Source organism: Carassius carassius, chromosome 16 (genome assembly GCF_963082965.1).
Source record: "Carassius carassius chromosome 16, fCarCar2.1, whole genome shotgun sequence".
Classification (NCBI taxonomy): Eukaryota; Metazoa; Chordata; class Actinopteri; order Cypriniformes; family Cyprinidae; genus Carassius; species Carassius carassius.
Window position 1 is genome coordinate 102,245 of NC_081770.1, and position 24,991 is coordinate 127,235.

At 38.2% G+C, this 24,991-nt stretch overlaps 1 protein-coding gene across 1 annotated transcript in view; it reads right to left on the reverse strand.

The window, feature by feature from the left end:
- Positions 1-8,846: 8,846 nt before the first annotated feature.
- Positions 8,847-24,991, reverse strand: part of LOC132159418 (ribonuclease inhibitor-like) — a 32,890-nt gene continuing 16,745 nt past the window's right edge. Inside the window, exons 2-3 of the mRNA XM_059568924.1 lie at positions 16,721-16,894; positions 8,847-9,043 (exon numbers count right to left, since the gene is read on the reverse strand). Of these exons, the coding sequence (XP_059424907.1) occupies positions 8,878-9,043; positions 16,721-16,894 (340 nt within the window). The 3' untranslated portion in view covers positions 8,847-8,877. The remainder of the gene's footprint in view (positions 9,044-16,720; positions 16,895-24,991) is intronic.

Below are 24,991 nucleotides of genomic sequence, written 5' to 3' on the forward strand. Positions count from 1 at the left end.
TCAAATGATTCGAAATCATTTCAGAGCTGTAACAACTGTGAAACCGTGATAGGTTTGCTTAAGGTTATCATACCATCAAAATCTCATACCGGCCCATGCCTAATAAATATATATATTCCATTTGTTGTTATTAACATGAAGTGCATTAAACATTACATTACATCAAGGTTTCCCAAACTAGGGTTTGTGACTTTAATAAAAAGCTAATTAATTAAATCATAAAAAATGATACATTAAAATAAATAATTTTAAAACCAATCAAACTAAAATAAAATCTTACTAAAAAAGTTTAACATTTCATTTCTTTACCTGCATGTCATGTGGACAAAACCAACATCAGAGAATCATGAACATGCAAATGTGATAATTATTAAAATATATATTTTTTAAATCTCAGGAGTACTTCAAGAAAATATATTTGGTGAAAGAGGATCAGATGACAAAAGTTTGTGAATTTGAGTGTTTTAATGTGTTTGAAAGACAAACGCCTTCCAAATACACAATAATACATGATTAAATAAACTACAGAGTGATGATTCAAATAAAAATCAATGTGTTCATCAGTAGCTGATGCAATGTTGAAACACTTCTTAAACCTGAAATGATTTTTATAAATCAATCTTCAAATGCTGTCACTGACAATGCAATGCTGCAATTTGGAAATAGTGGAATAACTATTAGGGATTTCACTGTTATCATATTTTTCTTTGTTTCACCAGTTTTCATAATGTAGACAGACTGAGTGCATAAGTCTTTGGTGTTTTTTATATAATAAAAAGCCTAATAAATCAGCACATTACATGAGATTAAATAAACCATGTGTATGAGTCCACATTCTGTTGCTTTGTGTTTACTGGTGAAAGAGCAATACCTGAAACACAAAAGTACATTTCTCAAAGAACAACAAACTTTACGATTATAATTTAGAGCAAAAATAATTCTGATCGGTTTAGCCATTGTATGTGCATATATATATATATATATATATATGCTTCTCCAATGTAAGAAGTGCTTAGCCTCGATACTTTTACAACTGTAAAGTCAAAGTCTCCACCTAACACTAATAAAAATGATACAGCACAAGAACTGAAATACACTGAGTGTAGGAGATGATTTTAGTGACAGAGGAAGGTCAATCCAAAGCCCTGGAGCTGCAGCAGAAAAGACCCGATCACCTTTGCATTTTAAGTGAGATCGAGGAACTAGAAAGTGCAATTGATTCTTTGAATGCAGAGACTGATTCAATCAGAAACATACTCTTCGAAAACATAAAACGAAATAAATTCTGTATTGTACAGGTGGCCAGTGTGAGATGATAAGCACAGAAGTAATGTGCTCTCTCTTCTTAGTGTCTGTTAAAAGCTGAACGAGCTGCAGACGAGAGAGAGAGAGAGAGAGAGAGAGAGAGAGAGAGAGATAGATAGATAGAGATAGAGAGAGAGAGACTTGACTTTTAAAACACTTTAATTATATAAATCAATACAAGTTTAACAGCAAATCCAAAAAAACAATCAAAATAATTAAACCATTACCAATTAAAAACCAAACTGCCTGAATTACACACAGTCACCAAAGCTCCACTAACACCCCATTTCCATTCAAAATAAAGAACATTATTATTATGTTGATAGTAAGTATATTCAATCACCACTCTTGACTCTACTAGAGACTTAAACAGAGTTACTATATTCACATTTTCACCAGTATTTTTACACCGATGAGAATTTAAAATAACAAGTTTAGCTTGTCCTATTAAAAAATTAGCAAGTGTGCACTGTTGCTGCCAAGACCTTTTATATCTGCAACCCAAAATAAATAAACTGTTGGTGAATGTAAAACCCAATCTTACAATCATTTTTTCCAATACTGAAAATAGTGAGTTAAGTCTAAAACACTCATAAAACATATGAAAAACATTGTCAAGAGCATTACAAAAAGGACATACTGGTAAAACAGTCTCGTTAATTTTAGACACAAAAGAGTTTGTGGCTATAATACAATGTAGTATCCTCCACTGAATATCTCCACATCTCTTAGAGATAGGAGGCTTATACAGCAACCTCCATGATGGATAGATCTCATCTGAAAGAGAAAGGCACGACCTCCATTTTGTATCTGATCTATGCTTTAACTGGTCAAAATGTACAGTTTTGACACAAACATGGTATAACATTTTTTTCCCAATACAATGAAATACCATAGCACTATAACCTTTCAGCAATTTGGTCTGACTGTTATAATCAGATTCCCAGTCTTTGGGAACTACCCTGAACTCAGGAAAGGTCTGAGAAATAAAACCATTCATAAAAACATTATTAATAAAGGAAATGAAAGTCTGAGGGAAAGATGACTTAAGATCCCCAATTAATCTCTCCACAATTCTTACGGAATTTATTCCAACTTGATCCGCAATTGCCTGTACAATTCTCCATTGGCCATTGTTTAAATCAATCAAGTCCATGACTTTTGTTACCCCAGCCTTCAAAAACTGATTGACTAAAGATGACGACACATTTGTCGATAACTGAAAAAGAGGATTAAAAAAAAGAGGTTCTGAAAAGCCATAATGCTCATCTTCATGTCTCAATATTTTAAAACAATTCCAAGATTTAATCACTCCTAAATAAAAACTGAAAGGTAAAGAATGCACGTTCTCCACCAATGTCTTCTGCATTAAGAACAACTGTTTATCAAGACCAAATCCTCCAATATTCTTGAGTATATATAAACCAAACCCACCCCAAGACAAAGGGTCTGGACTGTACAGAAGTTTTTGTAATGTTTGCAACCTCATTGCCAGGACTTTTGATTCCAAATGTATTAATCCCTGTCCTCCCTCTGCCACAGGAAGATAAAGGATACCTGGAGGAAGCCAATGGCAGCCATCCCATAAAAAATTAACGAATGCTTTTTGAACTCCAGAAAGTAACTCCTTAGGGGGATCTAACACAGTAAATTTATGCCATAACATAGAAGCTGCTAAATTGTTAATAACCAGGCATCTCCCCCTAAAAGAGAGATGTGGAAGAATCCATCGCCACTTCTGAATTCTGAGAATTACCTTGTCCGCTAACCCTTCCCAGTTCTTTTCTGTATAGCTATTAGTACCGAAATATAAACCAAGGATTCCAAACCCATCTCTGGCCCATCTGCATTGCTGGGGCAGCTTAGGGGGTCCTGTAGCCTGCCAGTCGCCCAATAGCAAGGATGCACATTTCTCCCAATTAATGCGTGCAGATGAAGCTTTTTGATATTTATTTAAGGAAGATATCAAACTTGTAACATCTTCTGAGCTTTTTATAACCACTGTTATATCATCAGCATATGCTGTAAGTTTAACTGAACCTACACTGGGGTCACTAAGAATATTAAAACCACTTAGCTGCCTCCGAAGTGAGACTAATAAAGGCTCAATAGAAATAGCATACAGAAGTCCAGAGAGAGGACACCCTTGCCTTATTCCCCTGGACACAGAGAAAGGCCTGGTTAAAGACCCATTGATCTTCAACATACTAAAAACTTCATTATATAGCATTTTGATAAGAGATACAAAATAAGGACCAAAACCAAAAGCTTCCAGAGATTTAAATAAATACTGGTGATCAACCCTGCCAAACGCTTTTTCTTGATCCAATGAAAGCAAACCGATGTCTAAATTGTGCATTTTTGCCACTGTAATCATATCCCTCATCAAAAACAGGTTATCAAAAATTGTCCTTTTGGGGACACAAAATGTTTGGTCCATATGAATGACTGATGCCATATATTTCTTAAGCCTGTTAGTCAATGATTTGGATAAAATCTTAAAATCAACACATATCAGTGATACCGGCCGCCAGTTCCTCAAACACCCAAGATCCCCCTTTTTCGGAATTAATGTAAGAATTGCCCTTCGACAACTCAAAGGAAGGGTCCCTTGATTGATGCATTCAAGAAAAACTTCATACAAGTCTTGTCCTAGTAGGTTCCAGAAGGATTTAAAAAATTCTGCCGAGAGCCCGTCCAATCCAGGTGACTTCCCAGAACACATTTCCTGAACAGCTTGTGAAATCTCTCCAAAAGTCAACGGCCTGTCCAACTCATTACTTGCTTTTTCAGTCAATTTGGATAGGTCACGTAAAAGTTCATCAGCCACTGCATCGTCACATAATTCCGAATGGTATAAATCCTCATAAAAAGAGAGAGCATAAGACTGAATTTCCCGTTGATCCGTTATAACTCCACCACCTGGTATTTTTAACTGATGAAAACTCTTCTGTTCCCTTGGGGTTTTTTTTTTCAAGACCAAAGAAGAATGATGTAGGAGCATCCATGTCATTCAGCTGTGCAAATCTGGTTCTCAGAAGGGCTGAGCTTCCTCGCTCTTCCAATAAATTTTTCAAAAGGAGTTTATCATTCGCAACAGAGTCAATGAAAGTTGAATTATTATGGGTACAGTCACTGCTTTTCCCAAGGATAGCTTGTTCAAGGGACTTCATTCTTTCTTTGAGCATCCCAGCATTGTGTGCAGTATACTGTTGGCTTGAAAAAGACTTGATGTGTGTCTTACCAACATCCCACCATTGACTCAGTGACTGAAAATTACATCTCTCCTCTCTCCAAGCTTTCCAGAAAAGATTAAAAGAGTGAAGAAAAGTGCCGTCCTGCAATAATCTATTATTAAATCGCCAATGCGATTTGTGAGATTTAGAAAGAGAACCAGATACTAAAATAGATACATAGTGATGATCTGACAGAAAAGATGGTGAAATCGAACTACTAAAAAACCTACCCCTATTGGCCTTTTTGACATAAAAACGGTCAAGCCTAGCTCCTGACATAATTTTAGAATTAGCTTTTAGCCATGTGTACTGTCTGGCCATAGGAAAGGCCTCCCTCCACACATCAACTAAATTATGTTCATTAATTATTTTCTTTAAAATCTCAGCAGAAGCTTGGTGAGGTTCATCATGATTCCTGTCCAAATGTGAATTAACAGTACAATTAAAATCTCCACCAAGTATAACAATATTTCCCTGAGGACACTTAACTAAAGCATCAGAAAGTGTCTTGAAAAATGAGATGCGTTCTTGACCAACATTCGGCACATACACATTAATTAAAGAAAAAGGAGTATCACCAAAAACAACATCAACTCTCAACATCCTACCAGGTATTATTTCAAGGACATCTGGCTGTATGCTAACAGATGGAGAAAAAAGGATGGCAATACCCGCACTAAGGTTTGTACCATGACTCAATACAACACTGCCTTTCCAATCACCATACCACTGTGCTTGATTTTAACGATCTGTATGCGTTTCCTGCAACAAAATAACATCTGCCTGTTTTAACTGCAGATAATCAAACAAAGCAACTCTCTTCCTTGTACACCGACAACCATTAACATTAAAGGTCCCAATGTTTAAGGTTGTCATAACGAAAGGTAAAAGAATGCAAAAATAATATATCACCTTACTATACATAACCGTATCAATGTTTTTTATGACACGTGTTTAGTCGTTTTTTAACGGCACTGACATGTTTCTTTAGTCTATATCTTTTAGGCTGATCAAGCTCCTCCAATGAAGCTTTTCTCATAGCCACAGCGCATGAATCAACAAACAGTTGTAAATCAGAGAAATGCTTCTCTAGTTGTGGCCTTCGCTGATTAAAAGTGTCATTGAGAAAATTATTCATTTGTTGTACTGTGTAATAAGGTGGTTTTATTTGCGAACTGCGTTTTTTCTCCGCAGCACTTCCTTGTGAGCTGACATCAGTGAAATAATCCACATTATCAGATTCCTCACTGTCAGAGTTTGTGATTATGGACTGAGCCTCACCTCTCTCAGACAGCTGATCCACATCGACCTGTGACAGGCCAACAGATGATAGCGAGTCCCGAGACTCTTCGACTGTCACGAGCTCATCTGGCTCTCTGGAGCGCTCGGAGTCGCTGTTTCCCGCAGCGCCGGTCTCAGCACCGATCGCCACACAGCGAACATCAGCGCATTCATTAGCGTTCAGCGAACACTCTCCCGCATTCTCAGCATGACTGATCACTGCCTCTTTCGGATTTTCATCATATTTTGACAGTGAATCCGATTCAGCCCGCTGATCAGTTTTATCTTTGCCATCCTGATTACCATTTTCCATGGCAGGAGCCACTTGCTCCAGAGGTGTTTTAGGTTCAGTCTCATTTTGTTCAGTCACCTTATTATTAGTACATTTCAATTTTGTATGTCCAAAGGCCCCACAGGAAAAGCATTTAAGTGATTCCGTGCTGATAAAAATCGTATAATCTTTACCTGCCAAAGTCAATTTCGCCGACACGTCCAAGCACTGAAAATCTGCATTCAAAACCATAGCAGTTTGACGTCTAAAAGACATAACGTGTTTTAAATCTGGGGTTTTAACACCAAGAGGGATCATTTTTATCGGCATCATCATTTTACCATAACGGCTAAGTAATCGCTCAAGTGAATCGTTACTCAAACAAGCCGCCACTCGCTCAAACACCCACGCGCCTCTCCCAGAAGTTCCGCACTTGCGCACGCACACACACAGAGAGAGAGAGAGAGAGAGTGAGACAGGGGGAGAGAGAGAGAGAGAGAGAGACAGAGGGAGAGAGAGAGAGAGAGAGAGAGAGACAGAGGGAGAGAGAGAGAGAGAGAGAGAGAGAGAGAGAGAGAGAGAGAGAGAGAGAGAGGCCTGATTCACAGCCAGATATAACGCATTACAATAATCCAAACACAGTAACACAAAACATGCACAACTTTCTCCATGTCCTCAAAAGAGATGATCAACTTTACAACAGCATTCATTTGCCAATCAAACCTGAGCTCAAACCATGTCAAATATGATTAGAAACCCTCAAAAGAGCTGACTCTGTACTATGACTGAAATGTTCTTCAATATCTCCCATGTGTACGTGTTTATATTAATGCTGCATTATTTCATTTGTTTCACCTGTATGTATTAGAAATCATAACTCAATATAATACGCTTTACATTTAAAACATTGCAATTATAAGTTGCTTAGATTTACTATTGCATATGTATAAACACACTGAATTCATAAAAGCTGTTGGTTTTGAAGTGTTTTCATTTATGAATTACTGTTAAAAATATAACTAGAGCTAATCATACAGCAGTAAATCTTATTCTATTTAAAATCAGTGTAGTATTTTCACAAGAAGTGAATTCACTGACAAATCTGCAGCAGATTTATCTGATTTACAGGATTATTTCTGATATTTTCTAAATCATTTCTGAAAGTTTTTGTCTTTCTACTGTACATTTGGTGATTGGGATTCTACTTTATTACACAGATCTTAATTTCTGAACTCATCTTTTTTTTCTTTGTATGAATGTATTTCTTGGATTGTTACCGACATGATGTAAACAGCACCTTCAGAAATATATTAACTGAGAAAAATGCTGACTTATTTTACCTGCTGTACGTATAATGGGAACATTTCATAGCATTTTATTTACATGAAAATATAAAAGTGTTAAAAAGACTGAATGTGTTTGAGTATTTAGAGGAGAGTGAAAGACACAAATGCTGTTAACTTGTGAAAATGTTTAGTTGATTTGATGAAGGAGAGACTCCATCCACAGAACAAAGACTATATACTGGATATCTGTACATTAACAACATACACACAACTAAATATAAAGTCAAATAGAATAACAATGTGTAGAAAACATGAGATAAGTTTCACACATTGTAGATTTGCTTTATATCTTTTGACACATTTAAGTGCTGCACTTGACAATCAGATTTAAACATCTGAATCATTCTGAATGAGTTTAATAGAAATATTATTAAACTGAAGAGCCAGACAGACTCATCTGAGCTTCTTCCTCCTCTGTTCCAGCTTTACATTAAACACAATGATCATCTGCTTGAATACTAAAGCAACATTAATCATTCAATATCATGTTTCTAACACACATGCTGCATTATTTGATTGTAAAGTCTGAGTCTCTTCACCTGTATGGATCACATTTACACATTTATCACACATTTATTTCTCCTCATAGACACAGTAGTGAAGCTCTTCTGTGGATCTTCAGCTGATGTTTACTGCTCCTCTCAAGATCACTTCACTTTATGATACACAGCATTTATCAGCTTCTGGTGATTTAACTCCTTCTATACTCTAAGATTGAACAGAAGAGAAGACAATCAGAGTTCAGTGGAATAAAGTATTAATTAGTTGCTATATTTCAATCACAGTAAAAAGTTACATTAAAATCCTGTAATCAAAAGTTGCTAACGGAGCAGAAGTGTTTAGCTGAATCTAAATTGTGTCTAATTCTTCACTTGTGTGTCAAGAAAGCATATAATAAGTGTGATAATGCAGATGCAGCCGGATGTTATCACAGAATAAGTCTCTTCAGGAGGACACAAGTCCTGATCACCCTGTCGGGTTTATTCTGTGATAACAAGCGGCTGGAGGGACATTATCTCTTACAGAAAGTAAGTGTAAAGTAATGTGACGTGTTGCTTGTCAAAGTAAAAACACACAAGAGACAGAGACATTGATCATGTGATGCTGGACGACTGTGAGCTGAAGCTGAATCTGCTCTGATTTTACCAGCGTTTTCCTACAATCTGAACAAATCTATTTCAAACTCTAATGATTCACTATTACTGATCTCATTAATAAAGCAGCTGTTGCTGTAGAAAGCTGTGACAGTCTGCTTTTCTTCTCTTTCCTCCTTTGTGTTCAACATTTTTATCAACTTTACATTTCATTCTGACACAAACCCTTTGAAATAAAGCTTGATGATCATTTGATCAACTCTTTTCACTAATATTTGAAAGTATATATTTGTTCACATATCAGAGGTAAATGAATCTCTTTAATATCACAAAGTGAAGTTTACTCACATCAGTTTACAGTTTGAGTCTCGTAGCACATCAATGAGCTTCTGCTTTGAGTCTCCAATCTTATTATCTCTCAGATGAATCTCTTTTAGAAACTGCAGAGCTTTTGTGTTTGTCAAAGACTGAGTTAAAGAAGAAACATCTGTAATGCCACAGAAATAAAGACTAGAAAGAGACAAACAGAGGAAGAGAGATCATCTTACAAACACATCATTAAGATGAAGAATCTTTCACAAATATAATGTGAACACATTCATCATGAGATATTGAGTATAAAGTGTTTTGTTGAACTCTTATGTGCTGTTCGTTTGGGGACGACACTCGTGCTGTTTGGGGTCTCCAGAGAACACAGCCAACAAAACGACATTTTGTTACAAAATGTGTCATTTACTAATGTTTGTACTCTACATTTGTGTAATTCTTTAAGGATTTATGATATGTTTTATATTTATATAAATAAATTAAATGTGCTGGGTGTTTTTCTCATGTTTTTTCACACTAACACACAACCAGATCTCAATCAAATTTAATTTTCTTTTTGTAGATCTACCAAGTGTTGACAACCGTACAAAGTCTCATGTCATTTAGACAGTGTTGGGAAGGTTACTTTGGAAATGTAATAGGTTACAGATTACAAGTTACCCTGTTTAAAATGTAATAGTAGTGTAACTTTTTCAATTACTTTATTAAAGTAATGTAACTAATTACTTTTGAGTACTTTTTGATTACTTTTCTAAATTTGTGAAAATTAAAGAATAATAAATAAAAGCATATACATCAACTCAAATACAGTTATCTAATAAGCATGTGTCATATTCTGTGTAATAAACTCCTGAAACATTGGTGTTTTTTTAACTGCTGTCTCTTTGTATATGATTACCTGTGGAAGAGCTGCACGTTCTGTATTGCTTTTGATGTCACTGAGCTTTCCTGCCTGCGGGTGTCGCTGTTGGACAGTGTTTTCTCTACTTCCTGTTGGCCTTCTGTAGCAAATTGTAGCTCCGTGTAGCTGTTATTTTATTTTTTTCTCTAGAATCTTTATCTTACTATCACTCTGTTTTTTAAAGTGGTAAAATATAACTTAATTCACACCATATTTCTGATATTATCGATCAATCTTATCAGATTAACTTTGATCGTTCACTTTTATTTTATTTCCGTGAGTGCAGTACACCTGCAAAGCGTTAGCACTCGTTAGCTTGTCATTAGCGTCTTCATTCGAACCTATCGCTGTTTTCTTTTCTCCTCTCCCTCGCTCCAGTTTTTCACAAGTTCATCAAACAAACGCAGTAAGAATTTTCATCAAGCACGGTGAGTAATGGCTTCTCCTATCATTGTTTCTTGCACCTCTTGCCACATGTACAGTTTATCTATCTCTGTCGCTGATGAGGGATTCACATGTGATAAATGCAGGGAAATAGTTAGGCTGACAGAGAAGATTTCAGAATTAGAGACACGCATCCAAACTTTAATTGAGGACAGTAAGAATGTTAGGGCTCTAGATACGGCTTTGGATGCGTCTAGCTCAGGGATTCCTGTACATTGTTCGGTTCCGGAAACAGAGCCCCAGCAGCAGGGCAACTGGGTGACAGTGAGGCAGCGTAGTCGTGGGTCAAAACACCGCTCTTCTGTTCCGATCAAAACATTAAACAGGTTCTCCCCACTCAGTGATGCACCCACTGAGAAACCTGATGAAAGTGCTCTAGTTATTGGTGATTCTATTGTACGGAACATGAATATAGAGACACCAGCCACCATAGTCAAATGTTTACCGGGAGCCAGAGCGCCTGACATCTTGGCAAATTTAAAAGTGCTGGCTAATGCTAAACGTAAATACAGTAAGATTGTTATTCATGCCAGCGCTAATGATGTTCGACTTCGGAAATCACTAAAAATAACATTAAAGAGGTGTGTGAACTTGCAAGCACGATGTCAGACACTGTAATATGCTCTGGTCCCCTCCCTGCTTACCGTGGTGATGAGATGCATAGCAGATTGTCATCACTCAATGGCTGGATGTCTAAGTGGTGCCCACAGAATAACATAGGTTTCATAGACAATTGGACGAGCAATTTTGGGGCAGACCTGACCTGTTTAAAAGAGATGGTCTTCATCCCTCCTGGGGTGGCGCCACTCTTCTCTCTAGAAATATGGCAAATAGTCTTAGTGTTTATACTTGACTAACTGGGGCCCAGGTCAGGAAGCAGACAGACTGGCTAAACCGACCGTCTGCTAGCTGCCTCCCGTCACAGAGGTCAGTTAATTCTCAGCACATAGAGACTTTTTCACCTAGATATCACACTATAGAGACTGTGTCTGTTCCCCGAACTAGAAAAAACAAAAAACGTCCAAACCAAGATAAGATTAACAATTTAATTGAGGTTCAACATTAAAAAACAGAAGCAATATGGATAAACAAATGATAAAGCTTGGCTTATTGAATATCAGATCCCTTTCTACGAAAACACTTTTTGTAAATAATATGATCACTGATCATAATATAGATGTACTCTGTTTGACAGAAACCTGGCTGAAACCTGATGATTACATTATTTTAAATGAGTCCACCCCCCAAGATTACTGTTATAAACATGAGCCACGTCTAAAAGGTGGAGGTGTTGCTTCAATTTATAACAACGTTTTCAGGATTTCTCAGAGGGCAGGCTACAAGTATAACTCGTTTGAAGTAATGGTACTTCATATAACATTATCCAAAGAAACAAATGTTAATGATAAATCCCCTGTTATGTTTGTACTGGCTACTGTATACAGGCCACCAGGGCACCATACAGACTTTATTAAAGAGTTTGGTGATTTTACATCCGAGTTAGTTCTGGCTGCAGATAAAGTTTTAATAGTTGGTGATTTTAATATCCATGTTGATAATGAAAACGATGCATTGGGATCAGCATTTATAGACATTCTGAACTCTATTGGTGTTAGACAACACGTTTCAGGACCTACTCATTGTCGAAATCATACTCTAGATTTAATACTGTCACATGGAATTGATGTTGATGGTGTTGAAATTATTCAGCCAAGTGATGATATCTCAGATCATTATTTAGTTCTTTGCAAAATTCATATAGCCAAAATTGTAAATTCTACTTCTTGTTACAAGTATGGAAGAACCATCACTTCTAACACAAAAGACTGCTTTTTAAGTTATCTTCCTGATGTATCCAAATTCCTTAGCATATCCAAAACCTCAGAACAACTTGATGATGTAACAGAAACTATGGACTCTCTCTTTTCTAGCACTTTAAATAAAGTTGCTCCTTTACGCTTAAGGAAGGTTAAGGAAAACAGTTTGACACCATGGTATAATGAGCATACTCGCACCCTAAAGAGAGCAGCCCGAAAAATGGAGCGCAGCTGGAGGAAAACAAAACTAGAGGTATTTCGTATTGCTTGGCGGGAAAGTAACATATCCTACAGAAAAGCATTAAAAACTGCTAGATCCAATTACTTTTCTTCTCTTTTAGAAGAAAACAAACATAACCCCAGGTATTTATTCAATACAGTGGCTAAATTAACGAAAAATAAAGCCTCAACAAGTGTTGACATTTCCCAACACCACAGCAGTAATGAGTTTATGAACTACTTTACTTCTAAAATCGATACTATTAGAGATAAAATTGCAACCATTCAGCCGTCAGCTACAGTATCACATCAGACAGTGCACTATAGACCCCCTGAGGAACAGTTCCACTCATTCTCTACCATAGGAGAGGAAGAATTGTATAAACTTGTTAAATCATCTAAAACAACAACATGTATGTTAGACCCTATACCATCTAAGCTCCTGAAAGAGGTGCTTCCAGAAGTCATAGATCCTCTTCTGACTATTATTAATTCCTCATTGTCATTAGGACATGTCCCCAAAACCTTCAAACTGGCTGTTATTAAGCCTCTCATCAAAAAACCACAACTTGACCCCAAAGAACTAGTTAATTATAGACCAATCTCGAATCTCCCTTTTCTGTCCAAGATACTAGAAAAGGTGGTATCCACACAATTATATTCCTTCTTAGAGAAAAATGGTATATGTGAGGATTTCCAGTCAGGATTTAGACCGTATCATAGTACTGAGACTGCTCTTCTTAGAGTTACAAATGATCTGCTCTTATCATCTGATCGTGGGTGTATCTCTCTATTAGTTTTATTGGATCTTAGTGCTGCGTTTGACACAATTGACCACAACATTCTTTTGCATAGACTTGAATACTTTGTTGGCATCAGTGGAAGTGCATTAGCATGGTTTAAATCGTACTTATATGACCGCCATCAGTTCGTAGCAGTGAATGAAGATGTATCCTATCGATCACAAGTGCAGTATGGAGTACCTCAAGGCTCAGTACTAGGGCCGCTACTCTTCACACTTTATATGTTACCCTTGGGAGATATCATCAGGAAACATGGTGTTAGCTTTCACTGTTATGCTGATGATACTCAGCTCTATATTTCTTCGCAGCCCGGTGAAACACACCAATTTGAAAAACTAATGGAATGCATAGTCGATATAAAAAACTGGATGACAAGTAATTTCTTACTGCTAAATTCTGAAAAAACAGAGGTGTTAATTATAGGACCTAAAAACTCTGCTTGTAATAACCTAGAACACTGTCTAAGACTTGATGGTTGCTCTGTCAATTCTTCGTCATCAGTTAGGAACCTAGGTGTGCTACTTGATCGCAATCTTTCCTTAGAAAGCCACGTTTCTAGCATTTGTAAAACTGCATTTTTCCATCTCAAAAATATATCTAAATTACGGCCTATGCTCTCAATGTCAAATGCAGACATGTTAATCCATGCATTTATGACCTCAAGGTTAGATTATTGTAATGCTTTATTGGGTGGTTGTTCTGCACGCTTAGTAAACAAACTACAGCTAGTCCAAAATGCAGCAGCAAGAGTTCTTACTAGAACCAGGAAGTAGGACCATATTAGCCGGTCCTGTCAACACTGCACTGGCTCCCTATCAAGCATCGCATCGATTTTAAAATATTGCTTATTACTTATAAAGCCCTGAATGGTTTAGCACCTCAGTATTTGAATGAGCTCCTTTTACATTATAATCCTCTACGTCCGCTACGTTCTCAAAACTCAGGCAATTTGATAATACCTAGAATATCAAAACTGCAGGCGGCAGATCCTTTTCCTATTTGGCGCCCAAACTCTGGAATAACCTACCTAACATTGTTCGGGAGGCAGACACACTCTTGCAGTTTAAATCTAGATTAAAGACCCATCTCTTTAACCTGGCATACACATAACATACTAATATGCTTTTATTATCCAAATCCGTTAAAGGATTTTTAGGCTGCATTAATTAGGTAAACCGGAACCGGAAACACTTCCCATAACAACCTTTGTACTCGCTACATCATTAGAAAATGGCATCTACGCTAATATTTGTCTGTTTCTCTCTTGTTCCGAGGTCACCGTGGCCACCAGATCCAGTCTGTGTCCAGATCAGAGGGTCACTGCAGTCACCCGGATCCAGTACGTATCCAGACCAGATGGTGGATCAGCACCTAGAAAGGACCTCTACATCCCTGAAAGACAGCGGAGACCAGGACAACTAGAGCCCCAGATACAGATCCCCTGTAAAGACCTTGTCGCAGAGAAGCACCAGGACAAGACCACAGGAAACAGATGATTCTTCTGCACAATCTGACTTTGCTGCAGCCTGGAATTGAACTACTGGTTTCGTCTGGTCAGAGGAGAACTGGCCCCCCAACTGAGCCTGGTTTCTCCCAAGGTTTTTTTCTCCGTTCTGTCACCGATGGAGTTTCGGTTCCTTGCCGCTGTCGCCTCTGGCTTGCTTAGTTGGGGACACTTCATCTACAGCGATATCGTTGACTTGATTGCAAATAAATGCACAGACACTATTTAACTGAACAGAGATGACATAACTGAATCCAATGATGAACTGCCTTTAACTATCATTTTTGCATTATTGACACTGTTTTCCTAATGAATGTTGTTCAGTTGCTTTGACGCAATGTATTTTGTTTAAAGCGCTATATAAATAAAGGTGACATTGACATTGACATGATTATAGTTTTCTCAAAATAAGTAAAATGCACATGAAGTGACACAGAACAGTTCTAGAAATTATGTTTATGTGCTCGTGTACTCCTATATTGAGATGGCAGAGGTTGAAAACACTGCAAGCTTCAGTAGGCCTATGTGTAGTAAATGAAACCATGTCTTTGCCATTAATTTACAGGAGGGGCGGACTGGGAAAAAAATTCAGACTGGAAAATTCAAACTCATACAAACAAATTCATGGACAAAACTATTTTTTGTTTGGACCTGACATAAAAAAAGGTTTAAATCTTTAATTTGGGGACATGCTAAATAATTAAAAGTTTTCTCCTGAACTGCACCTTCACTTCCGTTTTTCTCTTCCGTCTCTTTATTTTGCCGTTATCCATCTCTCTCATGACTTTAATACTCAAGACTGAACAAAACTATACTTTACAAACAATACTCTACAATACTACAATATCTTTATAGAAAAATCCTAATACTGTACACGAGTCATGTTTTTCCCTTACAAAAATTGACCATGCTTTTTTTAGCCTATATACAATAACCTTGTTTTGTTTTTTGCAAATGGATTTGTATTTATTTTTAGATAACTCAATTTGTAAAATAATTTTACATTTTTGGTTACCACAGTTAAACATTAGTAACTATTTTCTCTGGAATTATAGAAGTATATTAAAACGTTAATTTTCGTAAGGGTTGTGTTGTTGTCTGTCCGTAGCTCCCCCTAAACCTATAAAAAAAAATCTGATTGTTTTTCAGCTAAATTACTACTGTAACATTACTACAGATAATAACGATGTCCTTTATATAGTAGGCCTATTTTGAGTGATGACTGATGAGCAACGTGCTGCTGCTTGATTAAATAATTAAAAAAAAGACAAAAAAGCATCTTTACAGATGAAACTGACCTGAAACCCTGAACAGGAGTTCTGCTTCTCTGCTCCAGCAGTCCACTGCTCCAGTCTCTCACTCTCTCTCTCGCATTGATTACTCGGAGTCTGATCCAAACCGATTGGCGGAGGCACGGAGAGCGCGCGAGTCATGACTAACAATTCATGACTTATTAGAGATTTAATTATCAAACGCTTTAGTACATTCGGGAGGCAATTATACAATAATGATATTAAAATAGCGGGCAAAATCGGCTGCCAGGCCACCGGGAATTGTCCCGGTTCTCCCGGTGTCCAGTCCGCGTCTGATTTCCACAGACACGCAGAATGTGCAGGAGTCATATATTGCATTTTTGGGGCTTAATATTCACAGACACTAGTCGATGTCATGTTTTGATTCAAGTGTAATGACCTACTTTTGATTTAGTCATCCAAAATGTGGCATATTCTGTCCGAGTTAGGCATTTCGTTTTTATGACTGGATTCTACGAACCAGACTGTGTTTCCGCATCCCGGGAATTATTAGGGTGGTATGTCTCAGAATAGTCAGTGCAATTTGGGAAAGAAAACAGTTAAATCTGTATGTGGATGTGTGTAAATATTCAAATGTAATCCCCTTTGTAATCGTTAAAAATTTCATAAGTAACTGTAATTTAATTACTCATTTTTTCTTAGTAACTGTAACTAATTACAGTTACATTAATTTTGTAATTAAATTACGTAATGCCGTTACATGTAACTAGTTACTCCCCAACACTGCATTTAGATAAAGGGAACATTAGTTTTTATTTCAGCAAACATCATTTGGGGTCTGAAAAGATCTTGAACAGCACATAAGAGTTAAACAAAGTGATTTTCATCATTTTGATTCTTGTCTGTGAATGTTACTGACCTCAATCTCTCCAGTTTACAGCGTGAATCCTTCAGTACGTCACATAAGTGATTCAGTCCTGTGTTTTTTATTTGATTCCTGCTCAGGTTCAGTTCTCTCAGGTGTGATGGGTTTGATTTCAGAGCTGAAGTCAGGATGAGACACTGTTTCTCTGTAATACTGCATCTACACAGACTGAAGACAGAAAGAGAAAACACAATGAATCAGACACGTTATGTTCATGTGGGAGTAATTCATCATGCGTTAACACCATACACTGCAATAAATAAAATGTTGCCAAAACCTGAAAACAATATAAGTAAATGATCATACAGACAAAAACTAAAACAAAAACAAAACAGGATTTGAGGATACTAGTTACATTTCAAATCTGGAGAATCTTTACTCAGACCAAAAAAAAAAAAAGGTTTGGTGATTATTAATGTAATTAAGATCCAGGATCAACTATAGAAGCACAATAACATTAAAAATGTAAAAATAGAGTTTAAATATAAATCAAGAAAACTCTGTTCATAAATCAAACTTTACTTCAAGAAATTTTAAGATTGTAGTTTACAGTCAACAGGTAAATTTTGTGATCATATTTCGTTCTTATTGTAATTCATGCCTGAGTGAAACAGCTTATTTGTTTTTTACTGCAGGTCAGGAATTCATTTTAGATGAAAAGCTGGTAATTGTTTGATGTTGCTGTGATCTCATGAGACTGACAGGTTTTCCCTCCTTCACATCATCAGACGAGAGAAGAGATGTGTTTATGAGAGAAAGTGATAGTTATTTTCATTAAAGATCACAAGGGTACATTCATTTTTGGAAATAATTATGTATCCTGATAAATCAATCTGACTGTAACTGCTGTAGAGTATAATGATACTAACTGTAGTTTCTCCAGCTTGAATTGTGTGTTCATCAGTAGATCACTGAGGTGTTTCACTCCAGAGTCTCCTAGTAGTTCATTCCAGCTCAGGTCCAATTCTCTCAGGTGTGATGGGTTTGATTTCAGAGCTGAAGTCAGGATGAGACACTGTTTCTCTGTAATACTGCATTCACACAGACTGAAGACAGAAAGAGAAAACACAATGAATCAGACACGTTATGTTCATGAAGTCACAGCAGAACAACCTTCATCTGTCAAACCACACCATCTTAATCTACATTGAGAGAAAGAGAGAAGATAGAAGAAAACTATTTAATAAAGTCACAATGTCTTGATAAACCAAAAAACAGATGAAGAGTGTCTGAATATCTTTGGATAATTTTCCACAATTTGATCATCAAAACCGAAAAACAAATAAGTTGTTCATTTAATCAAATAATTTCCACGTCTCATGATTTATGTACAAGCTGTCCTGATTCTTGATAGAAATACAATGAAGTTTTAATTCCTAACAACCTTGTGTGAAAGGTGTTTAAATCTTTCATATCTTTTTATTTCTGTCATATAATTCTTATTTCATCTTTTGTCTAAAACTGAGCATATTGCCTAAAATAAAAGTCCTGACTGCTGTGTATTTGTGTTTAAACTGATTCTAGTCTGAACATCACTACAACGTAAATGCATTCGCTCTGCTCTGTCCAGTGACTTGATCAGCTTTGCTACACAGATTCAACTTTGCACATCTAAATAAAACTGTAGGTTTGTCTGTGTGTGTAGATGTGAAGTCCAGTAATATTTCTCTGAAACAGGTCAGACTGAAGAAGCAATCCAAGATGGCGCCGCACATGGCTGCTTCAGTGCTTGGCTCTCCAGTGTTTGTACTGTTTTTGTTCGTTTTTCCTGTTTTTTGTTTAACAAACACGATCAGTTTCACCAGGGATGAACTGCTGAACATTCGGCAGAACACACCACATGATATGTTTCCGGATTTCTATTATACAGACGTTTTACTGAACATTGTTATCGGAGGAGCAGCGGGGCTGATCAAGCGCTTCAGGACGCGCAGACGGGGAAAGCGAGCGGGAGCGCTCGTCAGACTCAGGAAGCGCGGATTTCGAACGCCGTTGCCTAGCATCCATCTCGCAAATCTCCGCTCTCTACCCAACAAAACGGACGAACTCCTTCTGCTCTCTCGGACAAATAAGGATTTCTCTCACTCTGCTGCTCTGTGTTTCACGGAAACCTGGCTGAATCACGCCATACCGGACAGCGCACTCCATCTGCCGGGCCTTACAGCTGTTCAGAGCGGACCGCGAAGCAGAATCAACGGGGAAATCGTGCGGTGGCGGGACATGCTTTTACATCAATGAACGGTGGTGTACAGATGTAACTGTGTTAAAGAAGATGTGCTGTCCTGATCTAGAAACGCAGTTTATCAACTGCAAGCCGTTCTATTCGCCGCGGGAGTTTCACTCGTTCATTCTGGTTAGTGTTTACATTCCACCTCAAGCGCATGTGAGCTCAGCTTTACAGAAACTGGCTGATCAGATCACAGACACAGAACAACAACACCCGGACTCTGTTTTAATCATTCTTGGGGACTTTAATAAAGCCAATCTCTCCTGTGAACTGCCAAAATACAGACAGCATGTTACCTGTCCCACCAGAGACAGTAATATACTGGATCACTGTTACACCACAATAAAGGATGCATATCACTCTGTTCCACGAGCAGCTTTGGGACGTTCTGATCACTGTCTGGTTCATCTTATACCGACCTACAAGCAGAAACTTAAATCTGCTAAACCTGTAGTAAAGACTGTGAAGAGATGGACCAGCGAAACAGAGCAGGATTTACAATCTTGTTTTGACATCACAGACTGGAGCGTTTTTGAAGCTGCTACCACCGATCTGGACGAACTCACAGAGACTGTAACATCCTATATTAGTTTCTGTGAGGATATATGCATTCCTACCAGGACTTATTTAACATTCAACAATGATAAGCCATGGTTTACAGTAAAACTCAGACACCTTCGTCAGGCCAAAGAGGATGCCTACAGAAATGGGGACAGGGTCTTGTACAGTCAGGCCAGGAACACACTGAACAAAGAGATTAGAGCGGCTAAAAAGACCTACGCTAAAAAGTTGGAAGACCAGTTTACTTCCAACGACTCTACTTCAGTTTGGAGAGGACTGAGAGCCATCACAAACTACAAGACACCATCCCCTTGCACTGAGGCTAATCAACGACTTGCTAACGACCTGAATGAGTTTTATTGTAGATTTGAAACCCCCAACACCCACTCTGACCATCTCCCTACACAACCATTAACACCTCCTGCAATCCCCCTCTCCATACCTCCTGCTCTTCAAATCTGTGAAGATGATGTGCGCCAGGTCTTCAAGAAAAACAAAAGAAGAAAAGCACCAGGCCCAGATGGCGCTACACCAGCCTGTCTGAAAATCTGTGCTGACCAGCTGGCCCCCATCTTTTCACAGATCTTCAACAGATCTCTGGAGTTGTGTGAAGTGCCTTCCTGCTTCAAACGCTCCACCATAATCCCCATTCCAAAGAAACCCAAAATAACAGGACTTAACGACTACAGACCTGTGGCTCTAACGTATGTCGTCATGAAGTCGTTTGAAAAACTGGTTCTGGCTTATCTGAAGGACATCACTGCACCCTTACTGGACCCCCTGAAGTTTGCGTACCGAGCAAACAGGTCCGTGGATGATGCAATCAACATGGCATTGCACTTCATCCTGCAACATCTGGACAAAACAGGGACTTATGTGAGGATCCTGTTTGTGGACTTTAGTTCGGCTTTCAACACCATCATCCCAACAACCCTCCAGACCAAACTGACCCAGCTCTCTGTTCCTAGCTCTATCTGTCAGTGGATCACCAGCTTTCTGACAGATAGGCAACAGTTAGTGAGACTGGGGAAATTCATGTCAAACAGCTGCTCCACCAACACTGGTGCCCCTCAGGGATGTGTTCTCTCCCCTCTGCTCTTCTCCCTGTACACCAACGACTGCACCTCTAAAGACCCTTCTGTCAAGCTCCTGAAGTTTGCAGACGACACTACAGTCATCGTCCTCATCCAGGACGGTGACGAGTCTGCTTACAGACAGGAGGTTGAGCAGCTGGCTGTCTGGTGCAGTCTTAACAACCTGGAGCTGAACACGCTCAAAACAGTGGAGATGACTGTGGACTTTAGGAGAAACCCCCCTGCACTTTCCCCACTCACCATCATGAACAGCACTGTGGCTGCAGTGGAGTCATTCAGATTCCTGGGAACCACCATCTCTCAGGACCTGAAGTGGGACAATCACATTGGTTCCATTGTGAAAAAAGCCCAACAAAGGTTGTACTTCCTTTGCCAGCTGAGGAAGTTTAACCTGCCACAGGAGCTGCTGAAACAGTTCTACTCAGCCGTCATTGAGTCAGTCCTGTGTACTTCAATTACTGTCTGGTTTGGTTCAGCTACAAAATCAGATATCAGAAGACTACAGAGAACTGTTCGGACTGCTGAAAGGATTATTGGTGCTCCCCTGCCCACCCTCCAAGAACTGTACACATCCAGAGTGAGGAAAAGGACTCAGAAAATCACTCTGGATCCCTCACATCCAAGTCACCCCATCTTTGAACTTTTGCCATCTGGCCGGCGCCTCAGAGCCGCAAATACAAGAACAGCAAGGCGCAAGAATAGCTTCTTCCCCCAGGCAATCTACCTCATGAACAGTTAAATGTTTCCCACTTAAACTTATGCAAAAATGTGCAATATCCTTATATTTATTTGTTACCCCTCCATCCTAGAACATTCCTGCATCTCACTCAATCCTATTCCATTATCATTTATAGCACAATTGTTTATACACTTTTTTATTTGCCAATTTGTAATTCTCCTGTAATTTTTTTTTTTGTCTGTGTGTTGTTGTCTCTGTGTACTGGAAGCTTATGTCACTAAAACAAATTCCTTGTATGCGCAAGCATACTTGGCAATAAAGCTCTTTCTGATTCTGATTCAATGCCTGCACAGAATAGAGCCTTGTCTGGACCGGTTCTGTTCAGTTGTGTTACACATTCATTAATCTGGTGTTTGATGACAGAGAGATGATATGAAGCATCAATAAACACTATGAATATGTTCTGATACAGCAGCACAGAAGTATTCTGTTGTGTCCCATTAATAAACACAATGAAAAAAGTTCTGTCCCACTGGATAAAAGAGAAATGTTTGTGTATTTTTGGTATTATTAACTGAAATGATTGGACATTGGGTTGAGTATTTGACCTGCTGTATTAGCAGAACTTTCAAATATTTAGATCACAGCAACTTACTTTACAAGTCTCTCTTACACAAACATATACAGTATAGAATATAGAGAGATTAACTATACAAAAATATATGAACTATACAACTATACAAATATATATAGTGCTTCAAACAAGCTGACAGTCAGTGAGGGTCATGAAACCCCAGACTAGTTTGTCTGAGATTGTATCAGAGGTGTTTGTGTTGCACATCATAGAAGACAATGTTAGCATCTGTTAATTTTAATTGTTGGACAAATCTGGTTAATTCTGAGATTTTTGCAATATTTTATCTTCCAGGTTTATAATCTACATTGTGTTGACGAGTTTGTGTCGTGGTAAAGGACTATAATACTTCGATGACGTGTCAGTGCCCCAGAGGAAGCCTGGACGGATCAAGCCCCAGAAGTAACAGTGGAAACCAGACTGACCCTGCCTTTATCAAATTGCATTTAAATATAGAAACATGCATACACATATACTTTTTATTTTTAATTAGTCTTCAATGCTCGGTTTGTAGTCGGTAAACATGATCACATTCAGCAGTCACAGAAGATGTTAGAGACAGAATTTAACTGAAGTCTATTCAAAAGTTGTATGAATCTATTTTTAGAAAATCGTAATCTGTATTAAAGGCAAAAGATGGTAAACACATTAATAAAATACTGGCTGTGACGAGTGGGGCGGGCCGAGGGACATGGAGGAGATGGAAGGATATAAAACTGGAGCGACGACAGTGAAGGACGAGAGAGGACCAGGCCTGGGATTTTAGTTGTGTTTTGGTTTTATTTGCGAGCACCAGTCGTCCTTGAGGGGCTGGTGCGCTGTTTTGTGTTTATTTTGAAATTATTAAAATGTTCATTTTGATTGTCCGCCGGTTCCCGCCTCCTTCTTCCCGATGACTAGGAAGTGTTAATTCATTACACTGGCTATTTCTAATGGGTTCACATTATTTTCTCCAACCCCTGTTCACTTAAAGGGATAGTTCAAAAATGAAAATTACACCATGATTTACTCGCCCTCAAGACATCCTAGATGTATATGAATTTCTTCTTTCAGACAAATATAATCAGTTATATTAAAAAATGTCCTGGCTCTTCCAAGCTTTATAACGTGGGTTCAGACTCAAATGAGAATTAAAACAGACGACTATAACATTACTAGTCATGTAACATGTGAAATGATGTAAGATACTCACTTCAGTGTGTTGAGTGTACAGTGTTTATCCTGCAGTAGAGCAGAGATCTGATTCACTCCTGTGTGTCCTAGTTCATGTCTACTCAGATCCAGCTCTCTCAGGAGTAACGGGTTTTTACCCACAATTCCAGTCACATACTGACAGCCTTCATCTGCAGCAGGACCCAAAAACCTGCAGAAGAGAAGATGAAGCTGCAATCAATTCAATGTACATGGCATCACAAAACACTTAAAGATCATCAAACATTGTTTGTAACGAAAAGCTCAAGTTCAAGTTAAAACAGTTGAACATTTAAATATACAAATATTTTTAAGAAAGTCAAAAGCCAAAAGTAAATTAATTAAAAAAAACTCTGGGGCAAAAGCTTACGATTCTCAAAAATCTGAAGATCTTTCTGGCTTTTAAGCAGGAGATGAGGAAATTTAGCAAAGAGATAACTAGCTTGTGACAGCTAAGCATTCATAGTGATATATTTAGTTGATCTTTTAATGCCGGCTCTTCCTATTATTATGTAGCAGAATTCACCAAACACTGGATTGCTGATCCACTAACAGAGAACATGATCTGGGTTCAGACCATCTCTGGATAGTTTTATTTAACTGATGTCTGTGTTGATGCAACAGTAATTCTGGGATTACAGTCGATGGGAAGTCGTGGCCTAATGGTTAGAGAGTCGGACTCCCAATTGAAAGGTTGTGAGTTCAAGTCCCGGGCCGGCAGGAATTGTGAGTGGGTGGAGTGCATGTACAGTTCTCTCTCCACCTTCAATACCATGACTTAGGTGCCCTTGAGCAAGGCATCGAACCCCCAACTGCAACTGCGGGTGCTGCAGCATAAATGGCTGCCCACTGCTCCGGGTGTGTGCTCACAGTGTGTGTGTGTGTTCACTGCTCTGTGTGTGTGCATTTCGGATGGGTTAAATGCAGAGCACAAATTCTGAGTATGGGTCACCATACTTGGCTGAATGTCACGTCACTTTCATTCTGCTCATTATAAGAGGAACTGCAGGTTCAGACAGGTGTGTGTGTTTGTTATCACTGATCCTCTCCTGACACACATCTCATGTTTGTGGTCTGTGGTAGATCTGCTGTAGTAGCTACAGTGTTGTGAATCTGAGCTTGATGGAAATTAATTTACAGTGCATTCAGTAACATTTAAACAATCAGGATAATAAATCACACCGAATGTTTTTTCATGAGAAATGTCCACAATAACAATCATAAATGTTAAAACTCCTTTACATGCAAACATCGCCGACGGCCCCAGTTTATTATTGTTTCACTTTCACAGCACGTTAAACATCACTTTTACTTTATCTGGACAAACTGTGCATCAATTGAAAGTTTAAAGACTCTAGCTTCGATATTTGACCAATATTTTGATAAAACATTGTGTAGTGACAGTTATTTAGTAATTTATGTCAGGAGTGCAAAATAATAAATCCGTATTATGCCACATTTTGAATAGAAATTCACCACTCATTGATATTCAGTCACGTCTGCAGCGGTTTATTTGTGTTCACATAGACTCACTGAACAGCTCAATAAGGATTTATAGTCCAAAGATGCATATGTGCGGAGATATATTTACTGATGTTTACTCCATATTTCTTCAGACAGAATCATAATTTATATTCATTTTCCATTGATTTGCGCGATCTGATGATAAATAACCTCTCCCAGTGCCGTCTCTGTGTGTTTGCTTCCGTGTACTCGAGCTGTGACCCAGACAGATTCTGGTCCTTCGGCTTGTCAATCTGACAGTCCCAAAACCGGACAGCGTCAGATCGTGTCACGTGGTTCGTGAACACTTCCTGGTAGTTATCTCAGAATCAGAAAGAGCTTTATTGCCAAGTATGCTTGCGCATACAAGGAATTT